The 27,178-nt window shown below is 38.9% G+C and overlaps 1 protein-coding gene across 7 annotated transcripts in view; it reads left to right on the top strand.

Annotated features, from left to right (window-relative positions):
- Nell1 (neural EGFL like 1) overlaps positions 1 to 27,178 on the top strand; it is an 813,237-nt gene that overhangs the window by 183,182 nt on the left and 602,877 nt on the right. For all 7 annotated transcript variants that reach the window (XM_087211541.1, XM_004851562.3, XM_004851560.3 and 4 more), the window contains exon 5: positions 18,779 to 18,875. In XM_087211541.1, coding sequence (XP_087067667.1) covers positions 18,779 to 18,875 — 97 coding nt within the window. The remainder of the gene's footprint in view (positions 1 to 18,778; positions 18,876 to 27,178) is intronic.

The raw sequence follows: 27,178 nt of genomic DNA, 5'->3' as shown, positions 1-27,178 counted from the left end.
GAGAGAGAGAGAGACAGAGAGAGAGAGATATCAAGATCTACACAGAGAGATGAGGGGAGGCCTGCACAGATGGAAGTTCAACATGGTGTTTACTCAAGTAATTCTTCAGCTATGCCAAACAATCTCTTTCATATAAAAATTTGCACTTCAGCCTTTCCATCAGCCTTGTATTGGAAATACTGGTGGACAGTTTTTTAAATTTTATTTTTTTCTATTAACATATAATAGTTGTACAGACTTACAGGCTATAATGTGATATTTCATATACTAAAAAACGTATATAATGTGTACTAATCAAACCAGTGTATATAATGTGTACTGATGAAATCAAATTAGTATCTGTCTCCTTATCATTTCTCTGTATTTGGGACCTTTGGAGTCCTCTCTTCTTGTCTTCTTGTTCTTTTTTTTTTTTCTTTCTGATACCAGGGATAAAACTCAGGACCTTGCACTTACGAGGCAGGCACAGTGCCACTGAGCTAAGTCCCTAGCCCTCTTCTTGTTCTTCATGAAATATATAATATTGCAGACTACTGTGATACAGAACACTAGGTCTTATACCTCCAAACTGTGATTTGGTACCCATTCTCTCCCTTCTAATCTTTCCTTCAGCTCTTTGTTAGCCTCTAATAATCACTGCTCTCCTCTCTCCTACTTTGAGATCAGTTGTTTTAACATCCACCGAGAAGAGAGAACACATAGTATTTGTCTTTCTATGTCTGGTTTATTTCACGTAACATACTGTCCTCTACGTCCATCTGTTTCGGCTGGAAGGCAGTTAATCTCTGCACAAGGCAGAGGGAACCAAAGCAGGCTGCTCCCTGGATGAACATGCAGTTACAAGGAGATGCCTGTGTCCAGGAGCTGATCTGACAGACAAAATTGAGTGCACGTGTGGACAAATAAATGAAAACCACATTCTTGAGCATGTATTCTGTTGCAGGAACTGGTTTAGGTACTGAGGATGCCAAGACAAATGGGAACTGATGTCTCCTTTCAAGCTGTCCACAAATTCATGCATGCTGATGGAAGCACAGGTTGTACGTGAGATAGGCACCAGGGATGGTGAGATCAGAACTTTTATCTTCATATGTTCTGGTGGGTGAGCATCCCAAATCTTACTGCAGTGCTTCCTTTGAATGGTGAATTATTTGACGTTTAGTATATTGTCCTTATAACAGAAATCAACTTGAATAACTTGAGCCAAAAAAGGTTACCAAATTACCACCATGGCCTAAGCACAAGGGAAAGGATTTAGCTGGGCCCCTGGAGGATGTAGAAAACCAACAAGCCCTCAGGTGGCGCTTGGCATCATGTTACTTACACCAGAGCACACTGGTATTAGACAACACTTTGCAAAGCAGTTACTGTGTCTTATGTCATCAAGTGCCAAAATACATAGATAAGCAGGGGAGGCATCATCTTCTTCATGTAAAATCCCAAGGAGGTGAAGTGACTTGTCCAAGACCACATTTCCCTTGATCGTTTAAGCCCAGAATTTAGAATAGAGCCCTTCTGACTCCTGAGTCTGTTCTTTTCCAATTAGTCATCTTCAAAATATTCTTCTCTTACTAGTATGTGTTTTTCCTTTGTATAATTCCTTTACCTTCATAATTGTTCTTTTCATTATTTTGATCTTTGGAATTACAAGAGTCAGTTTTGTGTCCTTAATAATAGGCTTATTTAAGACATGTCTGAAAACTGTCTTTAATTTATACCCTGTGACCTGAACATGAAGGGCCACCAAGAAAAGAGATAATTAAAGTGATGCGTAGGAGAGCTCAATCATCTCAGTGATTTTCTTATTATCATCCATGAGACGCCTTACAAGGAATGGGCTGTTATAGTTAAAATGATGAGACAGAATTTGAAAAGGGTTTGAAAGTTCATCAGACACTTTCTGAGCTTAGAGTTGTAGCTCATTGTTTTCCAAATTCCAGTTTTTCCTCCACAATGAACAAGAACTTTTTGATTAAACAGCTGGCAGTTACTATTGAATTCCTCACACTTAATAACAAAAGTCTTCCTTCAGAACAGGAAATTTTATCTAAATTGCTTTGCTCTTCTTTGGTGATTGCAAACTTCTAAAGTCTGGCAAGACTGATAGCATGAAAAAATAAAAACTTTCCAAAGATGATGATTACTTTTTAAAAGAAAAAGCCCCAAACTAAATGAATAATTCAGTGTACAAGCTGCAAAGCAGGAGTCACAGCACACAAGTTGCCTTCTCTGTAAACATTATTAAAAAACAATCAAGTTTATATTGACACATTTATATTGGGAAGGCTAGAGACAGCAGCTGAGAAAGACGGAGTGAGGAATCAGGAAAGCGCCCTTTAGTAGTAAGAGCCTTCTTCACTGTATTTTTGTTCTTAGTAGAAGCAGCTAGCATTATTTAGCAGGTACTATGTGCCAAGCCCGGCACCAAGTCCTTTACCTCAGTCTCATTCCCTCCTGGCCTGCTGGCACGTCCCAGTGGCTGAAATCAACCAGGAGTAGAAGGGAGTGGGGACTGGTAGGTACAGATGTGAAGGTCAGTGTCTTTTGGCACAAAGAACGGCAAAGCGGAATGAAGAGTGTATCTGTAGGGGCAAGTGGGGAATATCCAGCTCATTCTATTTGAGGTTAAATGACACAATTATTTGTTTATTGCTAATTACCCACACTATAATGTAAACTTGCAAAGCCAGGGACATGTTATTCTTGGCAAAATAAGTTAAGAAATGCCTGCATATCTATCATCTATTGATTCCTCCCCTCATCCATTGTCCACACCTCTGTTATCGATGGAACATGGTCAGAAAACTCTCACTTCTTTATATGCTTCACAAAAAAGTGGGTGCTAAAGGATGTTTTTGCTTTGCTTTGCAGTACTTTCCTGTTTTTATCCCCCTAGGAATGTAAATAGAACAACCTTTAGAAATGATCTTACTATTCCCACCACTTGTACCTTCCAGGTGTAATAGGCAGAGTCCCAGCCATTTTCACTGTAGGCTTGCTTGGCTGTGGTGCAGCTGCATCTTTGGCAGGAGCTCCCAGCCAAGCCCAACTCCTTTGCATGAGGCAGATGATACCACAGCAGGCCTCCATCAGAGATTCATGTCTACATGGGGCTAGGCTGGCACTTGTAAATCTTACTTAGTGAGGAATCCAGGAATTTATATTTTTGGATAATTCATAAAGTTCTCTATATTGCATAGCCTAGCTTGGGGATTGCCAAAGGACCCTTAGTGGTGCATTCTAAAATCCTAAAAATGTCAAAAGGTCAAAGAATATGGATCCTTGCTGGACTCCTGGAGATGCCCATGTTTGAGGTACAGGTGTGGATGTGGGGTCTGTGGCTGTCTCAGGAACTGTTGAAGAAACAGGAGAATATTTCCTTTGTTTTTTAAACTTAGCTGCTGTACCCTGATATATTCCACAAGAGTGTTTGGAAATGGTCAATCATCAAGCCTTTAGGGGGGATATCTACCGCTTGGGGAAGTCTTAAACTGTTACATGGGTTGTCATACGTGCTCACTGCCTGACAGATGGCTTTGGGATGCTCCTATATTAACATAGTGAGGAACAGATGGAGGTTGGGTTAGAATCCTTTTGACGTTCTTTCTGACCCTGAAAGTCCTAGTTACCAGTGTGTGTTCTGTGTGAGCAGTAGGCTTTTGATTTATTATAACTAGGACCTAGCATTTAAATCTTCCTTTAGGTGAATAATAAAATTAGTTTGCACCAAACTATCACCACTGAAGAGCATCAGCAGATATTTGGAGGCAGCCAGCCAGGGCTGTCACTGAACACTATGAATAGCATATCTTCTGTGGACCCCTGGAAAGGCAGGGACCATAACCACAGCTTCATAGTGATGTTGGTTTCATTGTCTGAGGAGTGATTTCAGAGGTTCATATTCTCTCTGATTGCTGCTTCTAAGCATTTATAGAATTTTGAAGTTGGCAGTGGGTGCTAGATTTTAACTGGCTGAGCCATGCAGCTTCTCTGAAGTTTTGGTATTTCACCTGAGAATACTTCAAATTAAGGTATTTTTAGACTGTTCGGTGAAGATAAGTATATCAGTTTTACTTACAGTGTTCCATTTGTAAAAATCATTTTAGACTTTATAAAATACTTTTCGACAGCATAACTGAATGTTCATGGAAAAAAATCTGCATAAATAGGTATTGCTATTAAATGTTTATGGACTAAGATGTAAATAAAAACCCACCAACAAAGAAAAGCCCAGGCCCTGATGGATTCACTGGTGAGTTCTACAAGAAATTTTGAGAAAAGCTAATGCTGCAACTTCTCAAACTCTTTAATGAAATTGAAAAGGAAACAATACTCCCAAATTCATTCCTGGAAGCAAGCATTACCCTGATTCCAAAACCAGAGAAGGATCCAAGCAAAAAAGAGAACTACAGGCCAGTCTCCCTAAACATAGATGCAAAAATCCTAAAGAAGATACTGGCAAACAGAATGCACCAAATCATCAAGAAGGTTATACACCATGACCAAGTCGGATTAATCCCAGGGATACAGGGATGGTTCAACATATGCAAATCAATAAATGTAATACACTATATTAATAGAGCCAAGGACAAAACCGTATTACCCTCTCAATAGATGCAGAAAAAGTGTTTGAGAGTTGAACACCAATTCATGATAAAAACACTACAGAAAATTGGTATATGGGTGAAAAACCAGAGGGGCCAAAGAGACTCATGACTTAATCCAAATTACAGTGCATAAATAGTAAAGGTAAGATGAAAATAGAAGTTTTGAGACTCTAGTCAATGCTCTTTTTCTATGTGATACCTTATATGTAATCTACTGGTTGAATATTTGGCTTTTAAAGAGCAGAATTAGCTGGGCATGGTGGCACATGCTTATAATCCCAGCATTTTGGAGGCTAAGGCATGAGGATTGCCAAGAGTTTCAGACCAGCCTGGGATACACAGTGAGTTCAAAGCCAGCTTACACTACAAAGTGAGACCTGGAGCCTTTTGGGCCACTGTAGCACCACCCTGAGCACTGAGCAGCAGAGGCCCCCTCCCCTGCACAGTGCTGAAGATGTGAGCCACGTGGGTGCCAGCAGCACCCCCACCCCTGTGAAATGAGAAGACACCTAAACAAGTCTCAAAACCAGACTTCCAGATCATCTAAACCAACCCCAAAGGGAAACGAGATGGAACACTTGGATACTCAACCACCTGGACTCCCTGAACTAGCAACAAAAGAGGATCTGAAAAAATAAAATCAGAAATAATTTCTCAGACAACAGCAGAGATTGGGCCATAGTGCAAGACATGATTAATAAATCTAGAGAGGACACAGATAAAAAAATCTGAGGAAAATCATGGAATCCTAGCATAGGAAACAAATGGAATCCATAAAACAGATGCAAACAGATTTCTAGGAGATTAAAAACTCCATTGAAAGTTTACGCAGCAGAATGAACCAATGTGAGGACAGAATTTGAGATATAGAAGATAAGATTGCAATTAGTGAGGAGGAAAAGAAAAATTGCTTTAAAATTGTGAGGGACCACAAGAAATCAATCCAGCAGCTGCTAGATGATGCAAAGAAGAATAACATAAGACTGATTGGAGTCAATGAAGAAACAGGAGAGAGTGCAGATGACATAAAAAAACTGTTCACGAAAGTGATGGCAGAAAACTTCCCAAGCAGGGAAAAAGAACTTGACACACAGATAAGTGAGGCATATGGGACTCCAGCTAGCCTTGATCAAAAAATAGGCATATAATAGTTAGGATTCCAGAAATGCAACAGAAGAACAAAGTTATACAAGACTGAGAGAAAGGAAACAAATCACATACAAAGGAAAGCCCATCAGAATCACAGCAGACTTCTCAATGCAAACCTTCAAGGCAAGAAGAGCTTGGAGTGATGTATTTCAAGCCCTAAAGGAAAACAGCCTCCAACCCAGATTGATGTACCTTGAAAAACTATCTTTCAAAATTGATGGAGAAATAAGATACTTTCATGATAAAGAGAACCTTAGGAACTTCATGAATACCAAACCGGCACTCCAAAAAATTTTAGACAATATCCTAAAAAAAGACAATGAGGATCACAACCCTAGGAAGCCCAGCAGAATAAACCCCTTGGGCGTGACAAATTAAATGCAAAGGGGGAGAATCCAACAAAAAGAAAAAGTCATGACAAGCCTTTTAAAACTTTTAACTTCATCTCCCTAATGAGTACGTAATTCAGTCTTGTTATTGTTCATGATTAGTATTTTTCTGGTTCTAATGTTGCACACTTTTCCTTGTGCTGTACTGACTATTTATCATGTTCTTGTGTCTACTTTTTATTTGGATTGTCTATTAATGAGCTGTAAGAGTTCTTTATATATTCTGGTCATAGGTTATATGCATTGTAAATATGGTCAGTTTAAGGACTACTTTTCATTTTAACGATGTCATTTAAAGTTCTAAATTTTGATGGAATCTCATTTATCAATTTTTTTCTTTTATACATCATGTTTTTTGTATCCTAGGAAGTTCTTGCCTACTCTAAATTCATAAACATTTTCTCGTAAAATTTCTTCTTAATAAAAGTTTTATACTTTTAGGATTTCATATTTAGGTTCATAGATCCCTTCAAGTTATTTTTATGTATAGAAATAAAGGGTTGAGGTTAATTTTTTATATATGGATACCAGGTGTTCTAGTGCCATTTGCTGAAAACACAGTCTTTTCCTCTGCTCTTGAATTGAGTTTATATTCTATAAAATGTTTATGTTAAATAATCTTTCAAACTCAGTGGACCCTATATGTGTGGTTCTATTTCTAGATTCTCTGTTTTATTCCAATGATCTATATGTTTTTGTTTTTTTTTTTACACTTTTCTAGGTCCTTTGTACTCCTACATTACTTTTAAATTTCAGTGTCCAGTTCTTCATTTATAGCAAGTATACATAGACCTGAATTTTTATATATATCTTATGTTTTCAAATCCTGCTAAATTCAAATACAGGTACTCGGGCCTCCTAGAGATTTCTTAGTATTTTCTCTGTAGATGATCATTTCATCTACATATAAAGATTTTGCTTCTACCTTGCCAATCCTATCCTAATTGTGTCATTTTATTGCCAGACTATTTTGGTTTGGGCCTATGTTTCAAAGTTTAATGGACAGATGAAGAGTAAGCATATCTGCCCTTGTTCCCCACCTTAAGGAGAAAGCATTGTATCTTCTCCATTCATATAAAGCATTTTTGCTGGAAGTATGGACTACATGTCTTTCTTCTGGTGAGAAGATTCTGTTCTACTTCTAATCTCCTGATAGCTTTTACCATGAACAGCTGTGGAATTTAGTCTGATTCTTTTTCTCCAACTAATGACAGGATCATATGGCTTTTTCCTTTCCTCTGTTAAAATGATGACTTTTGGGGGTGGATCTTCCAATGCTGAACCAACACTGCCATCCCTATAACAAAACCACTTTCTACATCCTGCCAGATCTGACTTCTAATTCTTTGTTTTGTTAAACAAATTTCTATCTATGTTCATACTGTTTCCTTCTATTATTTTTATCCAGTTTTAGGATTAGCACAGTGTTGATTCCTTAAAATGAGGGGAGAAGTGTTCCTTATTTTTTTCTGCTTTAACTGATATAATTTATCAGTTAAAATGTATATGAGTCTGTTGTCATATAGGTAGATTTTCAAGCTAGGAATACACTTTCTTTAATAGGTGCTACTCAAATTTTGTATTTCCTCCAGAGTTAGTTTCATTAATTTGTCTTCCAAGGTACTCCTTAGAAGTTGTCAAATTTATTTCAAAACAGATTTTTGAAATATACTTTATATATCCTTTTAAATTCTGTAAAATCTGTGGTAATGTCTCCTAGATCTTGATACTGTAATTTTAAAAATGTATAATTGATATTGTGTAATCGGATGTAAAAGTCTAAAGGAGCAGGGGAAGGGGAAAGGAAAAAAGGGAAAAGAAAAAATATGAGAAAAGGAAAAAAAATGGAAACAAAGTCTTTGCTAATATGGAAGGGTGGAGGGGGTGAAGGGAGGTCAGGGGAAGGGGAAATAAATAAGAACCAAGATACTCATGTAACAGTACAAGATCCCAATGATGTATGTAAAGGTATTTTGTACCTAAAATGTACCAATAAACTTAATGAGGGGGGAAGAAAGGGAAGTAATACTCCCAAATTCATTCCTGGAAGCAAGCATCACCTTTATCCTCAAAGCAGAGAAAGCCCTACCTGAAAAAGAGAATTGCAGGCCAATCTCACTAATGAACATAGATGTAAAAATCCTTAATAAGATACTGGGGAATAGAATGCAGAAGATCATCAAGAAGATCACATACCCTGACCATGTGGGATTCATCCCAGGGATTCAGGGATGGTTCAACATATGCAGATTAATCAATGTAATAACACTATATCGATAGAGCTAAGGACAAAAACCATATGATCATCTCAATAGATGCAGCAAAAGCATTTGACAATATCCACCATGCATTTATGATAAAAACCCTACAAAACATTGGAATAGATGGTCTCTACCTCAATCTGATAAAAGCCATCAATGAAAAACCAACAGCCAATATCATAAATGGTCAAAAACTGAAATCCTTCACACTAAAATCAGGGACAAGACAAGGATGTCCACTGTCGCCACTCCTGTTCAATATAGTTTTGGAAACATTAGCCACAGCAATTAGAGAAGAGAAAGAAATAAAAGGAATAAAGATAGGAAATGAAGAAGTCAGATTGTCCTTATTTGCAGATGTCATGATATTCTATATAGAAGACCCCAAGAACTCCACCAAAAGTCTTCTAGACTTAATAACCATATTCAGTAAAATAGCTGGATACAAGGTTAGCATACAAAAATCAGTAGCTTTTCTCTACATGTACAACAGACTCACTGAGAGAGAAATAGGGCACACAGTTCCTTTCACAATAGCATGCAAAACCTGAAATACCTAGGAATCAACCTAACAAAAGAAATCAAAGACCTCTTCTCTGAAAACTATAGCACTCTTAAAAGAGAGATTGAACATGATATCAGAAAATGGGAAGACATCCCTTGCTCCTGGGTAGGAAGGATCAACATAGTGAAAATGGCCATACTCCTAATACTGCTATATAGATTTAATGCAATCCCAATTGAAATCCCAGCCTCATACTTCACGGACCTTGAGAAAACAATCCAAAAGTCATTTGGAACAAGAAGAGACCTGGAATAGGAAAAGCAATTCTAGGCAACAGAGACATGGCAGGGGGTATCACAACCCCCATCTTGAAAGTATATGACAAAGCTACTGTGATAAAAACAGCATGGTACTGGCAAAGAAACAGACCTGTGGACCAGTGGAACAGATTAGAAGGTGCAGAAACACCTCCATACACACTCAGCCACCTCATTTCTGACAAAGCAGCCAAACACCCTCACTGGAGGAAAGATAGCCTCTTTAATAAAGGGTGCTGGAAAAATTGGGTTTCAACTTGCCAAAGATTCAAACTAGACTTATATCTCTCACCATGCACTAAACTAAAATCGAAATGGATTAAAGATCTAAATATTATAACTGAGATGCTGAACTAGCTTGAAAGAGGTTAGGTAGAACTCTTGAAGATATTGCTGTAGGACAAGATTTTATGAACAAAACCTCAGTTGCCCGTGTACTAGCACAAACATTCAAGAAGTGGGATCTCTTCTCATTAAAAAGCTTCTGCACAGCAAAAGAAACCACCAACAGTGTGAAGAGACAACCCACAATGTGGGAAAAAATCTTCACCTGCTGTTCCTCAGACAAAGGTCTACTATCTCGAATCTATAAAGAGCTGAAAAAAATCAGACCTCCCCAATTTATAGACCCAATCTGAAAATGGGCATCTGAAATGAACAGACATTTCTCAGACAAGGAAGTAGAAATAGCAAATAAACATATGAAAAAATGTTCAACATCACTGGTCATTTGAGAGATGCAAATGAAAACAACACTGAGATTCCACCTAACTCCAGAAAGAATGGCTGCTACCATGAAATCAACCAATAACAAATGCTGGCAGGGCTTTGGGGAAAGAGGAACCCTGCTCCACTGCTGGTGGGTGTGTTGTCTGGTGCAAGCACTGTGGAAATCAGTATGGAGATACCTCAAAGAACTAGGACTGGAAGTCCCATTTGACCCAGCTATTCCCCTGCTGGGTATCTTCCCTAAAGAATTGAAAGAATCATACCACAGTGATATATGTGCACCCATGTTCATAGAAGTAGAATTTATAATAGTTAAAATTTGGAAGCAGCCCAATTGCCCAGCAATTATCCAGTCGTATAAAGAAAATGTGGTTTTTTAATAGAACAGAGTACTACTCAGCCATACAAAATGAGACATTAGAGACATTTAAAGCTAAATGGATGCACATTGATGTGCTACTCTTAAGTGAAATAAGTAGGACCCACATGTAAATACCGAAGTTTCTCTAATATGAGAAACTGAAAGTGTAAATAAGGACTAAAAGCTATAATAGATAATGTGAAATAGGAGGAAAAGGGGCAAAGGGGAAGGGGAAGTGGGAGGGGTAGAGGAGAGGAAAGAAGGGAATGGAATTAATATGAGAAAATGGAAAAATGGAAGCAAAGTCTTTGTAAATGGGGAGGGATGGAGGGGTTGAAGGGTGGGCAGGGGTATTGGGAAAAAAGAAGAACCAAGAGAGAGTATGTAAAGGTGCAAATTTCCAGTGATGAATATCATTACATCCTGTACCTAAAATGTACCAATAAAATTAATTAAAAAACAAAACAAAACAAAAACTCAAGTGAGACATCTAAAAAAAGAATAGAATTAACCAAGGATTATATGGCAGAACAGTGTGGCAGAATTTTACACTCCGTTTTGAATTTAGGGTTCACTGCCTACTGAATGGTAGTAGTGAAAGTCACTTAACCTCTGGAACAGTGAGTATAGCAATGCTTGATGTTTCGAGCTGTGGCAAGGGTTAGGAAGTACGCGAACTTCTGGCACATAGCCACCACTTAAAGGGAGCCCTGACCGATTTGGAGGCAGTGTTTCTCTGCCTTTCCCAGTTGGACGCTGACTGTACTTGTCCCTTGATCATCCCTCTTACCTTGTGTCTTGCTCGCTTTCTCATCACGGTACTCGACACCACAACCGAAAAGGGGAAGGGTGTATTTTGGCCCAAGGCTTTCAGAGGTCTCAGTCTCTAGTTGGCCGGCTCCAAGGCAGAAAGGGAGGGTGGAAGGGTCTGGCGGAGCAGAGCCGCAGAGAGTGACGGGAGGATCCCTCTTCCAGCGCTTGTGCCCTGTGACCTGGCCCCGCCAGGGCCCCAACCCTGACAGCGCTGTGGGCTCTGAGCTCAGTAGTGGGTGAACCCCTGACGAGAGTGGCGGCCCATGATGCACTCACCCTCCAACAGTGGCGACTTCTGGCGCCATTCTGGATCTGACCATAAATCGTGCAGAGACCGGAAGTTCACGGCCTCTCTGCTTGGCTCTTCCCAGCGTACACAGCCCTGACTAGGAGAGAATTCCTCTGTAGGAACCTGAAGTGGCTCCTTATGTTTCTACCTGTTGGCACACCTCGTGCTGCTCGGAGCTACATGAGCGTATTTAACTCTCTGGAAAACAGTGCTTCACGTAGTGGGAGACATTGTCATGGCCTCCCTTAATCTTGCTTTACTTGTGCAGACTGAACATCTCTGTTCCTCGAGCAGTCGGTGGTTCGTTTGGTTCACAAGCCCCTCGCCGTCTTGCTGACTCCTTCCGAAGTGTGTTTATCATCTAAGTTCCCAGAACTATGTGTGATCATGTTGGCAGATTGACTCAGATTAAAATGAGATAATTGGCTTCTTCTCCCTGAACACTTTAAGGTGACCATCCTTTCTGACAGCCTTATCTCAGCTCACTGTTGACCAAAAAAGAGTAACATTATTTTCAGTGTCTGTATCTGTGGTATATTTTTTTCAGTGTGTGTTTGTGATCTCATATTCTGTCTCTGAGAAACGTATTTACCCCAAGAGTGGAACCTTTCATTTCTCCATGGTGAAATTGATCTTTTTGAGTTGGCCCTATCTTGGCCTGTTAATATCTGCTTTAATCCTGATGGTGCTATATTAAATTTGTTCTGATTGAAACCTTCACACCAGCTTCTCATTTTCCTCCAGATTCAAGAAGCCTACTTCCTGCTTTACCACCAAATCACAGATATGAGTGCAAAATAGGACAGCTTTGTATGAGCTTGTTACATGACTCTGATCCAGTCTGACTCATTTCAAGGTGAGGTCTGGATTAGGAATTTTAGACAGAGAGTAAAGCTTAGTACGAAGTTGTGGGAGATGTTAGAGTCATAAAATGTTGGTTAAGAGGGAGAGCTCCTTTTGTGTGGTAGAGGTCTAGATTGAGGAAACCAAAAGGAAATAGTGAAATTTAGTTGGTAGGCAAGAGAAAGCATTAGTTTGACAAGTGTTTCTAAGTGGATGAAGCAGGTCAGACAGGCTTGGTCTTCTTGGAGAAGCTCTCTCTGTGTGTTTCTGTCTCTCCCTCTCCCTCTCTCCTCTGTCCTCTGTCCTCTGTCCTAATGAGTCACAGCCTGCTGTGGCAAAGACTTTCCTGGAATGTTTGCCAATCTCATTTGAACACCACTACCTTCTCTGTAAGACATCTCTTTACAGATTTCATCTTTTCCTCCCCCTTTTTTGTTTGCATTTGTATTTATTATACAGCCAGCTGCGAACAGTTTTGGAACCTGCTGAGCCTTGCTGTCCTTCCCGTCTTCCCCACATAGATGTATGGGAACTCAATTCCTACGTGTTGGGGGCACACTGTATGTATCCACAGTTGCTCTCCTGGTTGCAGTCTGTTTTCTCCTGGATAACGCCAGAGGTGCATTTTTAAATCTCGTCATCTTGATTTTGTTTAACAGATTGGTAGGAGAGGATGGCAGAGCTTCTCTGTGGGGCATTCCTTGCATGTCCTTCTGGTACAAGCACTGTGTGTTGTGCTGTGTATTTCATGTAAGCAATTAATTGACCACAGCCAGGCAGCCTGACAAGGGAATTCAACAGTTAGCTCCTCATGCACACAGGTGGCAGAGTGCCTTGTCCCATTGAGGAAGCTTTGAGGAACCATTGTGCAGAGTAAGATGACCCGTGGGCTGAATGCTCAACATTAAGGGTTGTCTGGGGATAATGCTAATAGCCCCAAATAGGTGTGTTTTGTTTTTTCTAATGGAGCTCAAGAACTTTGTTATTCTCAAATTTGCCCTGAGGCCAACAGGGGAAAGTGTTTGATGCCTGTTTTAGTATAAGGCCAGAAGAGGAGTTTACCCTTGTGTAAGGCCACCCATAACCACGTTAGTGAGGGGAATCAGATAGGAACTATCTTGTATTCTGCAGAGGAAACTTTCTCCAGGGAGCACTTCGAGATTCAGGAGGGCCAGATAAAAGGTGGTGAAGATGAGATTCTATCTAGCAAAGGAAGGTCATTATAACTTTCCTCTTCAGGGAGAGCTTTTCTTCAATTCAAGGCAAAGCCTAAGATAAACCTCTTCATTTAGTAGCTCATTTCAGCTTCATATTGTCTTATTGAACAGGAGCATGATATACATAGAACACAATTCACATTGGAATTCATTCTTCTGTATAATCGGGAAAGGTCCTATGGAGTCTCTTCAGAGGGCTTTTTTCATCCAGGTAAATAAAAATCCAATATTCCTTCATAAGTATTGTTGTTGAAGCATCACATTACTTTGTGTTGGGCTCTGAGGGCTTTATCTTTTCACAGGAAAATCAAGTTCTTCATAGACTATTGATGGGCCATTTTGGCAGGTGGGATAGCTCCAAGCAAGGGTGTTCTCACACAAAGTCAAAAATGAAGGGAGTCTGTGCCTTGTGAAGAAAATTCCTAGTGTGAACCCTGGATTCAGGCACTGACTTTCACCGAGCAGTGCTTCTGTTCCTCCTCTGCATTGTTCATTCTTTTCAAGTAGGTTTTATGTGTGACAGAATGCTTAATTTTCCATGGTATTGTATTAGAAATGAGATACTTACTCTTTAAAATACTAACAGATACTAATGGCATGCACAATTCCCAAAATTCTCCCAATACAGACCTTGTTTAGTGGCTCAAGTGAGCTCAAAACCTCAGAAACTGAATGAGATGGGAATTAGATTTTCTTCAGTCAAAAGAAAGGGTAGATTTTAGTTGACTGGGGAGTAAATGTATTATTTACGCCTGACAGCCTCTAGGAATATGATGCATTTGGGCCGATTATAATATAATATCCTAAGCTGTAAATCATTCACTTATGAAAAGGATTGCACTTGATCTAATTAATTTTCTAGTTGCTGACTCTGTTTCCTTCTTTCTGACATGCATCTGTCCGGCTTTCCTTTCAGTGAGTTATCTGCCTGACAGATTTAAGCTTGCTGCCACTATCTCTTTTCTGGCTTAAAAATAGCAAAGAAGACTGTACCTTGAGCTTTCTTTCTAGCTTCTGTGTAAATCTCATGAGGTAGGATCATGAAGGGAAGAAGTAGAAAAAGGATTATCACATTTCACTTAATTTTATTGACTTTATTTCCCTCATGATTACCTGTATCAGGACATGTCAAGTTTGAATATCTGCTTTTTTCAGTCAGAATTTTTTAGTTTTGTGGATTGCACAGTGTAAAGTTTTGCCCTAGTAAGGCTTTTAGAAGTATCTGACTCTAGTCCCAGTGTTCTGAAGAGAGTGTCAGAGAGAAATCATTCGTTTATTTGCTCAATATATCAAGTGGTCACCTCCTCGGCAAGGCAATGGAGATGCTGACTTGAAAAAGACCAGATTCTTGCTTCCAGTGGGCTTACAGCCTGGTAGGATGAGACAGTTGGTCAGCAAAGAGCTCATTTGGGAAGGGTGCCAGCTTTGACAAGCTAAGCGATTTGGAGTGAGCGGGTGATGAGGAGCTACTTTCTGTGGGATGATGGGAGGGTCTCTCAGTACAGGAGACACCTGAGCAGGTGCGGGGTGCTGCAGTGCAGGTGCCATTTCTCTGAGACCCCGCAGATGGTAGGTGGTAGCTGCAGTCCGGAAATACAGACAGCTTGAGGGGAAAGTGCTGGGCCCAAGGGTACCAGCAAAGGCTAATCCCTCCTGCTTTGGGAAGAGGCATGGAAGGGCTTGGCGTGCAGTGGACTGCAGTGGAAGATGCGCGTCTGAACAGTGCCTGTCTGTGTCAGCAGAGGACCCGAGGGCCAGGGCTTGGCCATTTTAAAGTCACCTTGTGCATCTCCATTGCCAGAACAGTGGCACATATGTTGTAGGCATTAGGCATTCGCTGATAAAGAGGGAAACCTCACTGGCCTGAGTGCTGTATCAGAGGCTTCCATTTCCTCCCCACATGGCAGAGCAAGGAGTTTACCGTAATAGCTTTGACTTCGCGTTTTACTTCACTTAGGTGACTCCGAATTGAGGGAATCATCACCGCATCCTACCTGCCTTTTGACATGAGCCAGGGCTCAGTAGTTGCCTTTTAGCCAAGATTCTGACCTGTTTGTCAGGCAGACAAGGGAACTTTCACTGAGTTATTCAGGTAGGAATGTGATAATCCCGTTTCTTAGTTTATGATGACAGCATCGGTCTGCATAATATTCCTTTTGGGTTTTCTTTCATTCACTAAGTCTTTCATTCACTTTTTTTCTTCTTCACTATTCCCACTAAGCATACACTAGGGAAACACTATCAATATCTTTGGCTAATTGATAACATTCTTTTATTGCATTGTACAAATACAATAATAGTGTTTATATATATATGTATATATTAGAACTTTTAGAGGTTTTAAAAAGTTTTATTTAAAAACAATTCTAATCTCCCTGAGAATTATATGAATGGCACAAAGAACAGTCATGCAGTTGGCACAGATTCTGCCTTTTCTCTTTGTAAACAGCAGTGTGCTTATTTGTACATGTATGGACGTGTACACACACACACTGTATTTGGAACCTTGAGAGTGAGTTACAAACTTCCTGACCTTCTAACCCTAAATACTACAGTGCCTATTTCCTGAGAACAGGATACTCACTGAAATATATATGGCCTGATTATCAAAATCAGGGAATTGAGCATTGACACAATATTATTACATAATCTGCAGGTCTTACTCAGATTCACTTTTCCTGATATCATCCTTATAGCACTCTTTTTCCTGCCACAAGATCCAATCTAGGATCCCATCTCGTACTTAGTTTTTATGTCTCTTTGATCTCGTTCAATCGCAAACTGTTCCTTAGCCTCTCTCTTGTGATACCAGCCCTCTGGCACACAGGCGGTCATTCTGTGGGATGTCCTTCAGTGCGGGTTTGCCTGGTGTTCCCTCCTCCTCATTATATTTCCTCCCTCTGTGCTTTTAAAAATACGGTATTTTAAAACTCTCTCCCCGTTGCTATGTCTGTATTCAGTGTGTTGATTCTGCCTGCTGCATGGAATTCCCTAGTGAGACTTGCCTTTTGTAAGGAATCCACAGGGTTGCCAGGAAAGCAGCATCTAGTGTATTTTCCTTGGCAGGAGGAGGAGGTTCTGATGGAGGCTGTGTGTCGTATGGAATCACAAAAACCACTTTGACGCATGAGTTGGGTCTCTGTGCTTTAGCTGATGGTGGACAACCTCCGGTGTTTACTTCCTCGACTTTTTCTAAGGCACAGGGAGCCATTACGCTTGCAGAAGGTAAGGCAGGATAGGAAGTTGATCTTTTAGATTGTTCTGTCCTTCATACACTCATGCACTTAATAAACATTGATTTAGGACCTACTCTGCCCATTGGAGCTCATCTTCTAGCATATTGAACACCAGAAAGAAAGCTTTTGAATTGAATGTGGCTCTCCCTCTGACAGGCAAATGATTTAAAATGTAAGTTAAGGCAAATGGGTTGACAACATTTTCAATTTATTAGGAAAGCAGCCTTATAGAAAATTATACTTCCACCTCTTTCCCTAAATACACTGATTTCCATTTCTCTCTGGTCTTTCTTATATTTACTAGCATTGAACGTAATTTTTGCACCGTTATCTCCACAGTGCATAAATAATTTTGCCTACCACATTCTCAGTGAAAATTATTTTGTATATACTTTCTCATTTTTCATAGCCTGCATATTTATCACTGCTAATGACTGCAGTAAATTCTTTCAAGCTGATCTACTCTAACTTATGTATTTCTCCTTTGTTGTAAATTTGGCTTGTTTCTAGTTTTTAAAGGAAGTATATAACAGCTTCTTGTGTTAAAAGCAGTTTTGACAATGTTTTATTCAAAATTATTCATTATAGCATACAAAAAAATGTTAGATTCCCAGGAAGAAAACACAGCTTGTGTTTTTAAGGGAAACTTATTTTTTCCTTAATTATGTTTTGAGTCTCCGTTTATAACGGGAAGATAATTAGTAGAGAAAGACCTGATATACTTCAGGTTCCTAACAATACACTGCACTTGCTGTTAGGGAGCAGCGCGTTGCGTTTCCAGTGGGTGCGGTAGAGTGACGGGCGTGGCTGAGGTATAAGGAGGCAGGGTGACCCCTCCCCACTGCAGCGGCTTGCAGTCCTTCACTTGCCTTGGGTCCACTGGACAGTCTTAAATTCTAGTGCACTTTGCTTCTGGGATCCACTGGGGAAATCCATCAGCCCCTGCAGGAGGCAGTCTGCTCCCTCCCGGCGCAGAGGATAGATTGGTGGTCCTGACCTAGGATGCACCTGAGGGATGACTGACTCCTTACAGGGATTTGAGTGGAGACAGAGAAGGCAGGCTGGGCAGGGCTCTCTCCAGGACTGACAGGTCCAGATGGCTCCATCTGTCTCCACCAAGAAGCCTGTGCGCTCCAGGAGCTAAGAGGTACTTGCCAGGGGTGAAGCAGAGCCTTGTAATCCGCGAATGGTTGCAGGGACTACCTTTGAGTATGGATTTAAACATTTGTAGCTTCGCTGGGCCTTGATGAGGCTGGACAATTGAGACAGACAGTTGTGCAGGCTCTATAGGAATCTTTGCAGATCCCAGAACTGTGGCCTTGTGTTAGCAATGTTCCTATTATGTATCAGATAAAGAATTTTCCCTCTGCAGAATGTTATCTCACTTTTAATCCACAGAGGCAGGGCTTTATGTACCTGGTTTATGGTTCTCTTTTCCTGTGGCCAAGTGTGGAGGTTGGAATATAAATAGGGCTCAATCTGTGATTGGATGATGACTTTAGTGACTGGGTTTTGTAGACCAAGCATGTGGTCATGTAGGCAGGTACTGCCCTCCTGTTTAAAGGATTCTCTGGGGTTACTGGAGAGGAGCAGCAGCTGCATAAAGCAAGGTCCAGGAGCAGTGAGGTGCAGAGGGGGGTACATGCACTTTGGAGCCAGCCAGATGAGTGTTGTTATCTTCATTCCACTACTCTGTGCTTTCTCCACTGCATAGATGTGTTTGCCTTCTCTCAACCTCAGCGTTTTTGTCTGTAACATTTACATAAAATCACTTTCCTCAGGGTGTGTGTGAAGTTCATTGCTTGGAGTGAACAGTAAAAAATGTTTCCCTCATGGTCACTCCCTTCCCAAAAGGGAGGTTATAGAAAGGCAGAGGCCTAGGTCATGAGTCCAGGGGCTACCAGCAAACAGATCTTTGCACTGACGTCACCTTTATTTACAGTTCACCACATCTGGGCTCCTTCTCTCTATGCCAGCAGCTGATGCACTATCCTCCCAGCAGCATTTGTACCTGTTTACTCTGCTTTGTGTCTGTTAGTGACTGTGTTCTTTGCCTCTGCAGGATTTATGAGCGTGTGATAGATCCTCCAGAGACCAGTCTTCCCCCAGGAAGCAACTTATGGCTTGGTCAGCGCAACCAGAAGCATGGCTTATTCAAAGTAAGTGCTAACTTTCATTCACTCATGCATTCATATATATGTGTGTGTGCATATATACTGCTCAGTTTTAACATTTGGAGATGTGTATATAATTATATTAGTGGGAAAGGCATACTGTAATAATACCGGATTCTAATTAAGCACTTAATATGTGCCACATGCTTTTCTAAGTGCTTGACACGAATTAACTTATTTCCTTGTTGCAATGACTCTGTAAAGTAGATGCTTTGAAATTAGGCATGGAGCTAAGCCATGTACCCAGGGGCCACACAGCTACTGTGTCTCATTGATTTCCTAATTTGGGGGAACTTAGATGACACTCAAATTGGCTTCCATCCTTCAAATGTATGTTAATTCAGGCTTGAGAATGAAGTCTATGTATGTGATAGGAAACAAATCTCAGCTCACTTGAGCTTTCATCTTTTTGTCTTTTGTCTAAGAGCGTAACTGCATTACTGAACTTCATGAAGACAGGAGGATACAACGATAAACTGAATGGGAAAACCTAAAAACACCATAAAAATGTAAAGATAGTCTTGTTCTTTAAGAATGACAGACTTTTGCCTCTGGCAGTATGGCGGAGCAGGTATTATAAAAATCCTCCTGATTCAAAATGCCTGTAAATGCTGGATACAATGCAACACAAACCTTTAAAAATCCATCTTTATGCTGAGAAGAAATGACATTTTTAGGAACAAAATACTTGTAGGAGAGAAAAACCAGAAGAATGTCTGCCACTGCTAGAAACTTGAAGCCTTCAGGTTTTTCCCTTTCCTTTTTTAAAAATGAAGCTATAGTTTACATGCAATAAAATTTACCCCTCTCAAAACTGTGTACAATTTTGCACAATCTGTAGAATCTCATTGCCTATCATTTTAAGGTAAAGTATCCCATCACCTCTAAAAACATCCCAGTGACCTTTGTGCTCAGCCCTTCTCTTTACTGCGAGCCTCTAGCGTCCACCAATCTGGTCTCTAACCCTAGCCTGGCCTTTTCCAGAGTGTTATATAAATGGAATCTTCCATGGATGTAAGTATTTACTTAAGTGTGCATGCTGGGATTCCCTCATGTTCTTGTGCGTATAGTTGGTTCCTTCCTTTCTGTTGCTGAGTAGTATTCCAGTTCTGTTGTATGAATAGACTCCAGTTTGTTTATCCGTTCCTCACTGATGAACATCTGAGCTGTTTTCAATTTTGGGCAGTTATAAATAAAGCTACTGTAAACATTTGCATACAGGTTTTTCTATGAGCAAAGGTTTACATTTCTCTTAGGTAAATACGTAGGTGTGGGATTGCTGAATCATATGGTAAATGTATGTTTGGCTTCCTAAGAAACTGCCAAACTGTTTTACAAAGTGTCTAAACCATTTTGCATTCCCACAAGTAGTGTATGAAAATTGTAGCTGAAGACTGAAATATCAACAATGTGTGTGAAATGTAAGATGTGTTTTAGATCCCATTCATGCTTGGTTTGGAAACTTCTGAAGTAAAGCCAGGATGTAGGATGAAGCTATCTCTATAAAAAGGTAGGCTGGGAAGTCTCCTGCCCAGCAAAGGGAGCCTATCCAGTGACAGCCTGTCTCTCCCTCATTTCCAGATTAAAAAAAAAAATTCCCCCAGAAATTGAACCTCTACCCGGTCATAATGTAGGCCTGAAACCTAGATTTGCTTTATCCACAAACTATCTTAAAGCACTTCTGGGTTGGTACCTCGGAACTCCTGATGAAGAAAATGCAAATTATTTTTGCAGAAAGTCAGGTTTGGTGCACATCTCCCAGGATGCCTGCAGATGAAGACCACAAAAGTGTGAGTTTTTAAAGACACTATGAGTGGCCGTGAGAAGAAAGAATGAATTAGCCCTCCAAGGACTACATAAATTGGAATTAGCAAAGATGCTTAAAACTTTTTAAAAAAAATTCTTACGTTAAAATGTTTAAGGAAAAAGTTTGTAAATTAAAGAGTGTATGGTGACTGGAGATGATAAATAGAACCAGGAATAATTGAATTGAGAAGCACTTTCTGAAACGAAAAAATGCAGTCATTGAAGTCAAACTGCTGGACAGTAGATTAGACACAGGTGAGGAGAGCACTAATGAAATGAAAAACACCATCAAAGTAATTCTCCTAACAGTATTGAGAGATACAGACATGAACATAAGGAAGAAACTAAAATATAAAAAGGACACAATTATGTAAAACCTTTTACACATCCCTTTAATTTGTGTGTGTGTATGTGTATATACACATATAATTGGAAAGTCCAAAAGATGATAGTTTAAGGGCACCATTATTAATCATTAAGCATTTTCTAAACTTGTTAAAAGACATCAGTTCTCACTGTAGGAAGTAAAATGAAGTGAAGGAATATGTTAACCTTTTGCTGCCTAACAAGCCACTTGGAGAACTCCCAGGCTTCTGAGCAGCCATTTCCCTCAGCTCCCAATTCAGTGTGTAGATCTTTCTGGTCTGGCCTGGCATAGCCGAGACCTGCTGCTCTCTTAACTGTCTTGGTCACCAGCTGGCAGGAGAATCTGAGACCCAGCTCTGGAAACGGCTGGCTGTGGACGCCTGTCTTTCATTTCTTCTCCTTGTAGCCTCATTCTCCAGGCTGGCGCAGCCTATTTACATGGTAGCTGTGAGATTCAAAGCTTAAAACTAAAGGCAGCCCCTGTGTGTGTGTGTGCTTTTCAAGGCTGTTTACCTGATCACATTTGCTATTTTTTTTTATTGTCCAAAGCAAGTTATTTGGTCAAACCTGGAGTTAAGATACAAATAGAGACTCCATCTCTTGAAGGGCTCATATCACGTTGAAAATTTGAATGCAAAAAAGAAGAATTTGAATGTGACAGTTCAAATAATCTGTCACACTAATTAAGGCAGTCACAGAGAAATATTGGCAGGATAGCAGAATTCCACAGACACAGAGAATATCTTAAAAGTAGCCAATGAAAAAAGGCAATTTTTCTATAAAAGAGTAGCAGATTGAAAAGCTTGCTTTTAAGTAGCAGAAGCAGAAACCCAAAGACTATGTAAAAATATTTTCAAATTTTTGAGAGACAGTAACTCTCACGTGGAATGGAATATCCACAGTGTAATTATTATTTGAGAATGCCTGTGAAATGAAGACATTTGTAGATAAATACAACTCTTAGTTTATGAGCAGAATACCATCATTTAAAAAACTTTCCAGAAGGAAGACATAAGGTACAAGAAGAATTAGTGAACAAATCAATATTGAGAGTATGCACAAGTCTGAATAATCACTGTTGAAATAATAATAATGTCTAATTGTAGAAAAAATAAAATTAGAAATAAAATTATAGTAGAGGATGATTTGAAGTGTTCTTAGATTTTGAATTGTTTAAAAACACGAATAGATTAACTTTAGACTTGTGCTTAGACTTTTAAGTTTGCAGCATGTTAAAAATTTAAACAAAGACCACAGTAATAGAAATCATGTTCAGTTCCAAAATTAAAGTATAGTAGAGAGTTTTAAAATCTCCATCAAGATGACTATGGTGGTACCTTCCTGCAGTCCCCAATACTTGGGAGGCTGAGGTGGGAGGATCCCTTGAGCTCATGAATTTGAGTCTAGTATGGGCAACATAGAGAGAGCCCCATTTCAAAACCTCCATCAATCAAAAATAAGGAAAGGGGAAAAAGTGTTTAATATAAGATAGCAGATGTAATTCCAGTTTACAGTATTTATTATCAAATTAAGTGATGAGCAATTCAGGGTTAAAAATGAGAGTAATCTATTGGATTCCTAAGACTTGATTTCTGCTGTATTATTGTTAGCAATGCAATAATACAAAATAGAGTCATGAAGTGGCTTTTCTTAAAGGAAAAATAGGCCAAAATAAATGAGAAGACTAGAGAATATCTGGCAATAGCAACTTCAAGGCCAAAAAGGTTGCCACACAATAATACACAATTCCAAAGATGCATTTGCTTAATAACATGACCTCAAAATATACACTGCTGCCTTGCAGAAGAGTGTGGAAGGGTGGCCTTCCCATGGGAGGGTGCTTGGTCACCTGGATAATCCTGTGGGAAAAAACGAATTTCATACCATATGCAAAAGCAATTCCAGGTGAATTCTAGATCTACATTAAAACACTTACAGAAGTTAACATAGAAAAATACCTTTATGACCTTCATATAATAAAACTTTTAAAATAAGACATAAAACTAATAACTACAAAGAAAAAGATTAGTATTATACTAGAATATATTAATATATGGAGCTATTTTTTTAACCAAAATCCATGACTGAGAGTAAAAAGACACGGCATAGAGGAAGAAGCTGTTCAATGTAGTTGCATCCTACAAAGACCTTTTGTGCACATTATATAAGGAACTCCTTCACATCAATAAAAAAGTCTATCGAGTTAAAAAATGGGCAGAAATACTAACAAGCATGTCACAAAAGGGAATATCCAAGGGCCAGTAAACAGAGGAAAAGGTATTGATCTGTAACCAGAGAGAGTAGAGCCAAACAGAGAGCCTACTGAATACCCACCAGAACGGCTAACATTAAGAAGACTTACCATACCATGTAAGTGCAAAAATCTGGAATGCCTGGAACCTCCATTCACTGCTGGGAGGTGTGCAAAATTGGCTTCAGAATTGTTGAAAACTGTTTGGTGGTACGTTAAATGAGAATAGAAGTACACATGTCCTTTGACCAATCAAGAATACTTCTAGAAAAAAGCCTAGTAGAGAGAGAGAGATACAGTATACATACTAAAGACAGTGGACAAAAATGTTTCAAATAGTAATATTTGTAACATAAAAAATAAAGCAACCCAAATATCCATCAAACATGGAAGCGATATGTAAATTGTGCTGTTTTTTAATAGTAGGATTCTGTCAAGCACTTCAAAATGATAAAATTGTGCAGCAGCAACATGGGTGAGCCCCACAAGCAATGAGTCCAGACATACACATTCAAAAGACTATTTATTTCATTGATATAAAGTTCAAAAACAAGCAAGACTGACCTATAGTGCTAGAGTCTGGGTGTCAGTTTCCCCTTAGTGATGGCTGGAGTGGGCCATGAGAATGGGTATTAGTATACAGTCCCCGCTTTATTCATTGGACCATGCCATTTTTCAATGTGTTAACTTTCGTTATTCCATCAATCTGTACTTTTATGATTAATGTGGTTTTTATATATGCATATATAAAATGCATAATAAGATGTGTACTAAACACACATACATATATGCATAGTATGTAATTACAAATAAAAATGGATAAATCTCCCGTCATACTGAGTGAGGTTTTAAACATACTTCTCTCAATAATGTATAAGTCATGAAGGCAAAAAAAGTTAGTGAGCATAGAGATTGAAACAATCTACCCAACAAATTTATCTAATGGAAATGTAGAAACCCCGTAACTAACAATTAATGCATTTAGTACATGAGATCTTTATGAGTATGGACTATGTAAAAGGCTGTTCAAAATAAGTTTCACCAAAACTCGAAAGCATGATGGTCCATGTTCACTAATGCACATGCAATTATATTAGTAATGCATAGTGGAAAGACAACTGGCTCCCACTCCGTACATTTGGAAATATGCAAATACCTTTAAAAATAACAAATGAATTTAAGGAAAAATAATGATATAATTTAGCAACTAAACAGAAAGGTACTAATAATACTAATAAATACTGACACTTGTGAAATGTAGCTAAATAACTCTAGGATGGAAATAATTTATCTTTAAATGACTATGTTAGAAAAGGTAGAAAGTTTATGAGTTAAGTATTCAACTTAAGAAGTTGGAAAACAAACCACAGACTTATCAAAAGACAGGAAAATGCATGAGTAGTAAGCACAGAAGAGCCGAAGTTAATAAAAGAATTAATAGGATATACTAGGCAAGATTTCAAAAAAGTCAAAATTAGATCTTTTAAAAAGCAAACGGTAATAAAAAGAAAGCATAAAAAGTAGAATAAAAACACATAATGGCAAGTGCTGTAAAAATTACAACAATAGTAATCATATCTTAATAACTTTATAGCAAGAAAATGGAAAATTAAAATTACAGAAAGTAGAGAATTATATAATTCAAAATAGATTTATGAAATGAAAAACCCAAGTAGTAGTCTTAGAATCACTAGAATAGTTGAGTTTATGATTCAATATCTGTTTCAGGTTTTAATGCCAAGCAAAGCAAAACAGAGCCTAAGGGCTTGAAACAACGCCTTTAGCTGGCTCACAGTGTAGTTGTCAGCAGCCTGAGCTGGGTGGGCTGGGCTGGTGCTCTTCACATTCTCAGTGGATTCAGTCATGCGTTTTTTATCAGTTCCTGGGTTTTCTGGGAACGGCTACATTAGGGGGACCTTAGCTGGTGTGGTAATCTCTTTCTCATGTGTTCTCTCTATTAATAGTCTAGTTCAAGCGAGTGTGCCTGTGGCAGCGTAGAGGATCAGGAGTCAGAGTAGAAATGGATAGGGCCTGTTGAGGCCCAGGTGTGGACTTGTACATTGTTATTTTGCAGCATTATGTTGACCAGAGCAGTTACAGGGCTGGGTTAGATGCAAGGGTATGGCAAACAGACTCTGCTTTTTGATGAGAAGTACTACAAATTCCCATTGCACAGAGCATAGCCTTGCCGAGGAGCTATGTAATCATTTTTGCCACCTACCATGTCTCTCCACCAAATAACCATTAGGCTCTGTCAGTTTTACAGGGTCATTTAGTACACATTCAAGGAAATAATCCAATCTTACATAAACTCTTCTGGAGAAGAGAGTAAAGGAGACTGCTTTCCATTTCACTTTGTGAGGGTAATGTGGCCTTGATTTTCAAACTAGATAAGAATTGATAAGAAAGAAATTGGATAAGCTGATTTGCTTTTGAGCAGATTAGATTTAAAAAATTCTAAACAATATTAGCAACCTGAATCTAGCACTGGGGTGTGTTTGTGTGTGTGTGTGTGTGTGTGTGTGTGTGTGTGTGTGTGTGAATGTCTGTCTGTCTGAGAGAGAACAATTTGGTTACTTTCAATAATGCTTATTTTTATCATCAAAAATGTGTTAATATAATTCACTGCATTAAATAAAGGGAAAAAAATCCAGTGATCATGTTAAGAGGCAGAGAAAGCACTAGATAAAATTCAATATTGACTCAAGATAAAAAAAATTCTTAGTGAACTGGGACTAGAAGGAAACTTCATTAAACCAATAAAGAGTACGTAAAGTAAATATACATAAAATATAAGACTTATAGTTTAAATATGAAGAGGCATCTTATTAAAATCAGGATCACACAAGAATGCCTGTTACAATTATGTAATGAGAGAAAACATAAAAAATAGAATAAAAGCACATAATAGCAAGTGGTGTAAAAATTAAAACAATAGTAATGATGTATCGATAAGTTTATAGCAAGAAAGTGAGGCCTGGGATTTAGCTCAGTGGTTCTGCGATCTGCCTCGTAAGCGCAAGGTCCCAAGTTTGATCCCTGGTACCAAAAAAAAAAATGAAAGTGGAAAATTAAAATTAGAGAAAGTAGACAATTATATCATTCAAAATAGACTTTCAGTAGCATACTGGAAGTCCTTACCAGAAAAATAAACAAAGATCTTAAGGATTATAAAAAACAAAAATGTAGTTATTCACAAATTTTATAATTGTTTACATAAAAATAAGATCCTTATATTGTTAGCTTTCAAAATATTCAGAAGGGGGGCCGGAGATTTAGTTCAGTGGTGCCACTACCTGGATTGCAAGCACAAGGTCCAGAGTTCGATCCCTGGTACCAAAAAAAAAAAACCAAACCAAAAAAAAACCCCCACAATATTCAGAAGGTGCACTAGGTGTCAAACCAGTGATACATTCAATTGTATTGCTAAAAAAGCAGCAACAAAAGAAACAAAAATGCAGTTAAAGAGATTTCATTTATAATATCAATAATATCAAAAAGCATTTATGAGCAAGTCAAACAAAAATATTCACGACATTTATGAAGCAAATTCAGAACTCACTAAAGAAGACCAGTATGGAAAGAGGTATACTGTGATTTTAGAGAAGAAGGTTTAAAGTTAGAAAAATGTCAGATATTTTCAAATTGATCTCTAGGTTCAATGAAGTTTTAATACTTTCTTAATAGGGCTTTTTTTTCACTGATAGAAAAAGCTGACTCTGAAATTTTTATGAAAGACTAAAGGCCACGAATAACTAAGCTGTTTTCTGAAAAAGAAATAGAAAAGAACTTGCTTTTTCACATATGAATGGTTACTGTAAGTTACAGTGTTCAGGACTGTGATATCACTGCAAAGATCAGCACA

This window comes from Heterocephalus glaber, unplaced genomic scaffold (genome assembly GCF_053883595.1).
Source record: "Heterocephalus glaber isolate CG9 unplaced genomic scaffold, H.glaber_assembly_v1.0 deba00001428, whole genome shotgun sequence".
NCBI classification, from domain to species: Eukaryota; Metazoa; Chordata; class Mammalia; order Rodentia; family Bathyergidae; genus Heterocephalus; species Heterocephalus glaber.
This window is presented reverse-complemented; position numbering and strand designations above follow the sequence as displayed.